The sequence below is a fragment of the Pseudorasbora parva genome, chromosome 21 (assembly GCF_024679245.1).
Source record: "Pseudorasbora parva isolate DD20220531a chromosome 21, ASM2467924v1, whole genome shotgun sequence".
Classification (NCBI taxonomy): domain Eukaryota; kingdom Metazoa; phylum Chordata; class Actinopteri; order Cypriniformes; family Gobionidae; genus Pseudorasbora; species Pseudorasbora parva.
Window position 1 is genome coordinate 18,611,000 of NC_090192.1, and position 2,000 is coordinate 18,612,999.

The window sequence follows — 2,000 nt, forward strand, 5'->3', positions numbered from 1 at the left end:
ATATATATATATATATATATATATATATATATATATATATATATATATATATATATATATAATATTTGTAGCCTATTGCTAAAAAAAGAAACAAACAAAAAAAAGGGTAGTTTACATAATTTCAGGATTTTTATATATTTAGATAAGGGTTTATCATCTGATCAGCTAAGCAGATAGCCTCTCCGGAGATCTTCACATATACCACAAAAGTTCCTGGAAATTCCAACAGGAAGAGGCGTTTAGGGCAGAGTGTGTAGTAAGTTAAGGGGCGGGTCTAGCCTACTACGCTTTATAAGCAACAAGCCAGCTCCTTTAATTCAGACAGAATAGCCAAAGCGAAACAAAATGTTTGGATTACAGCTCATCTGGGACTGCATTTTGCAGTACGAGACCATGCTAAGGTCTCCATTTTTCCCTGTGCTCTTCTCTATCACAGTCTACCTAAGCTTCTGTCTGCCTTTTGTCGTTCTGGATGCCCTGTCTCCTAGGGTAGAACTGATAAGGAGATACAAGATTCAGCAGAAAACCAATGTGTCTTGGACAATGATTTGGAGCTGCCTGGCGCTCTCCCTCTACAACCATGCTGTGTACATCTTCCCGCTGAGTGTCCTGAACTGGTACTGGAGACCTGTCAGCTACACAGCGACGGCACCTGGGGTCCTGCGAGTCGTCTGGGACCTTGCCGCCTGCCTGCTTCTCTTTGACTTTCAGTACTTTGTATGGCATCTTCTGCATCACAAAGTGCCCTGGCTCTACCGCACCTTCCATAAGGTGCACCACAAATACACATCCACCTTTGCCCTGGCCACTGAGTACTCCGGGGCATGGGAGACTCTGTCTTTGGGTTTCTTCGCTGCAGTGAATCCCATGTTACTGGGGGTTCATCCTCTGACAGAAATGCTTTTCCATATGCTGAACATGTGGTTGTCAGTTGAGGACCACTGTGGCTATGACCTGCCATGGGCGACACACAGACTGGTGCCCTTTGGACTGTACGGAGGAGCTCCACACCATGATGCCCACCATCAGAAGTTCAAGTCCAACTACGCTCCATACTTCACTCACTGGGACAAGCTCTTTGGGACACTGCACTCTGAATGAACTGAATAACTCGAACAAGCTACATGAACTGATTTAATTTGTCTTTTTTGTAAAAAGTGCATTATCATTCAGTGAATGAATACCTATGACTCTAAAACTTATAAAAGTTGCTTTATAGTTTGTGTGTTAAATTAATGTAATGTGTATTTATTGAACACATGTATTTAAGTGTGACTGCAAGAAAAGAGATGAATATGCTGCATAATGACTATATGAAGTTCATTTGTTAACCATAACCTGTTTTTAATATTGTTGTTTTTATTTATAAGCCTGTTTTGATACCAAATGTGTGTGGATCATGAAGAACAGATTTAACAAAACTAATGGCAATAAATATATGAAGTTGATACTATAAATACAGTGTTTGTGTTTACTTTCATTGTGCATAATAAGAATGCTTCGATAAGTACAGTTCTATGAATAAAGTGATAATATAGATAATAAAGAGAAGAGACGTTAGAGATTGAGAGTTAGCTAATATAATAATCATAACCTTTATTACCAGAAATAAGATACATGAAAAATAAGAAATATTTGATCAGACTCTTTACATTTTAATTAATGCTACACAAATATCTCAGGTTTTTTCATCTCATATGCAAAGATGCATATCTTAAAAAGTGAAAACGGTGTCTGAAAACATCAGTGATTGCGGTCATCAACTCCAGTTCCTGCTCAGACCCCTAGAGAATGAGAACACATCCTGAAAAAGACAATGGAGAATTTCCCAAGCCATGCGAGTATTCCTATAATTGCCATTATTCCCGTCAAACACTACTTGACTTCCAAGTTTTATTTACCTTTTGATTAGGTGGATGGAGTTCATATTTAGTAGGCTATTTGATCTGATATTCAATGGATGGCCCCCAAAAATATTTGGATACCTTTACACACTTAAC

General features: G+C 38.5%; 1 protein-coding gene across 1 annotated transcript; it reads left to right on the forward strand.

Annotated features, from left to right (window-relative positions):
• The first annotated feature begins 328 nt into the window (after positions 1 to 328).
• ch25h (cholesterol 25-hydroxylase) lies at positions 329 to 1,457 on the forward strand. The gene has a single exon (XM_067429463.1). It carries the CDS (start codon positions 346 to 348, stop codon positions 1,099 to 1,101), a length of 756 nt encoding a protein of 251 aa, XP_067285564.1. The 5' UTR covers positions 329 to 345; the 3' UTR covers positions 1,102 to 1,457.
• The last annotated feature ends 543 nt before the right edge of the window (positions 1,458 to 2,000 follow it).

Bases quoted from the DNA above. Each gene is read 5' to 3' on its own strand.
- ch25h (XM_067429463.1), top strand. From the start codon at position 346: ATGTTTGGATTACAGCTCATCTGGGACTGCATTTTGCAGTACGAGACC.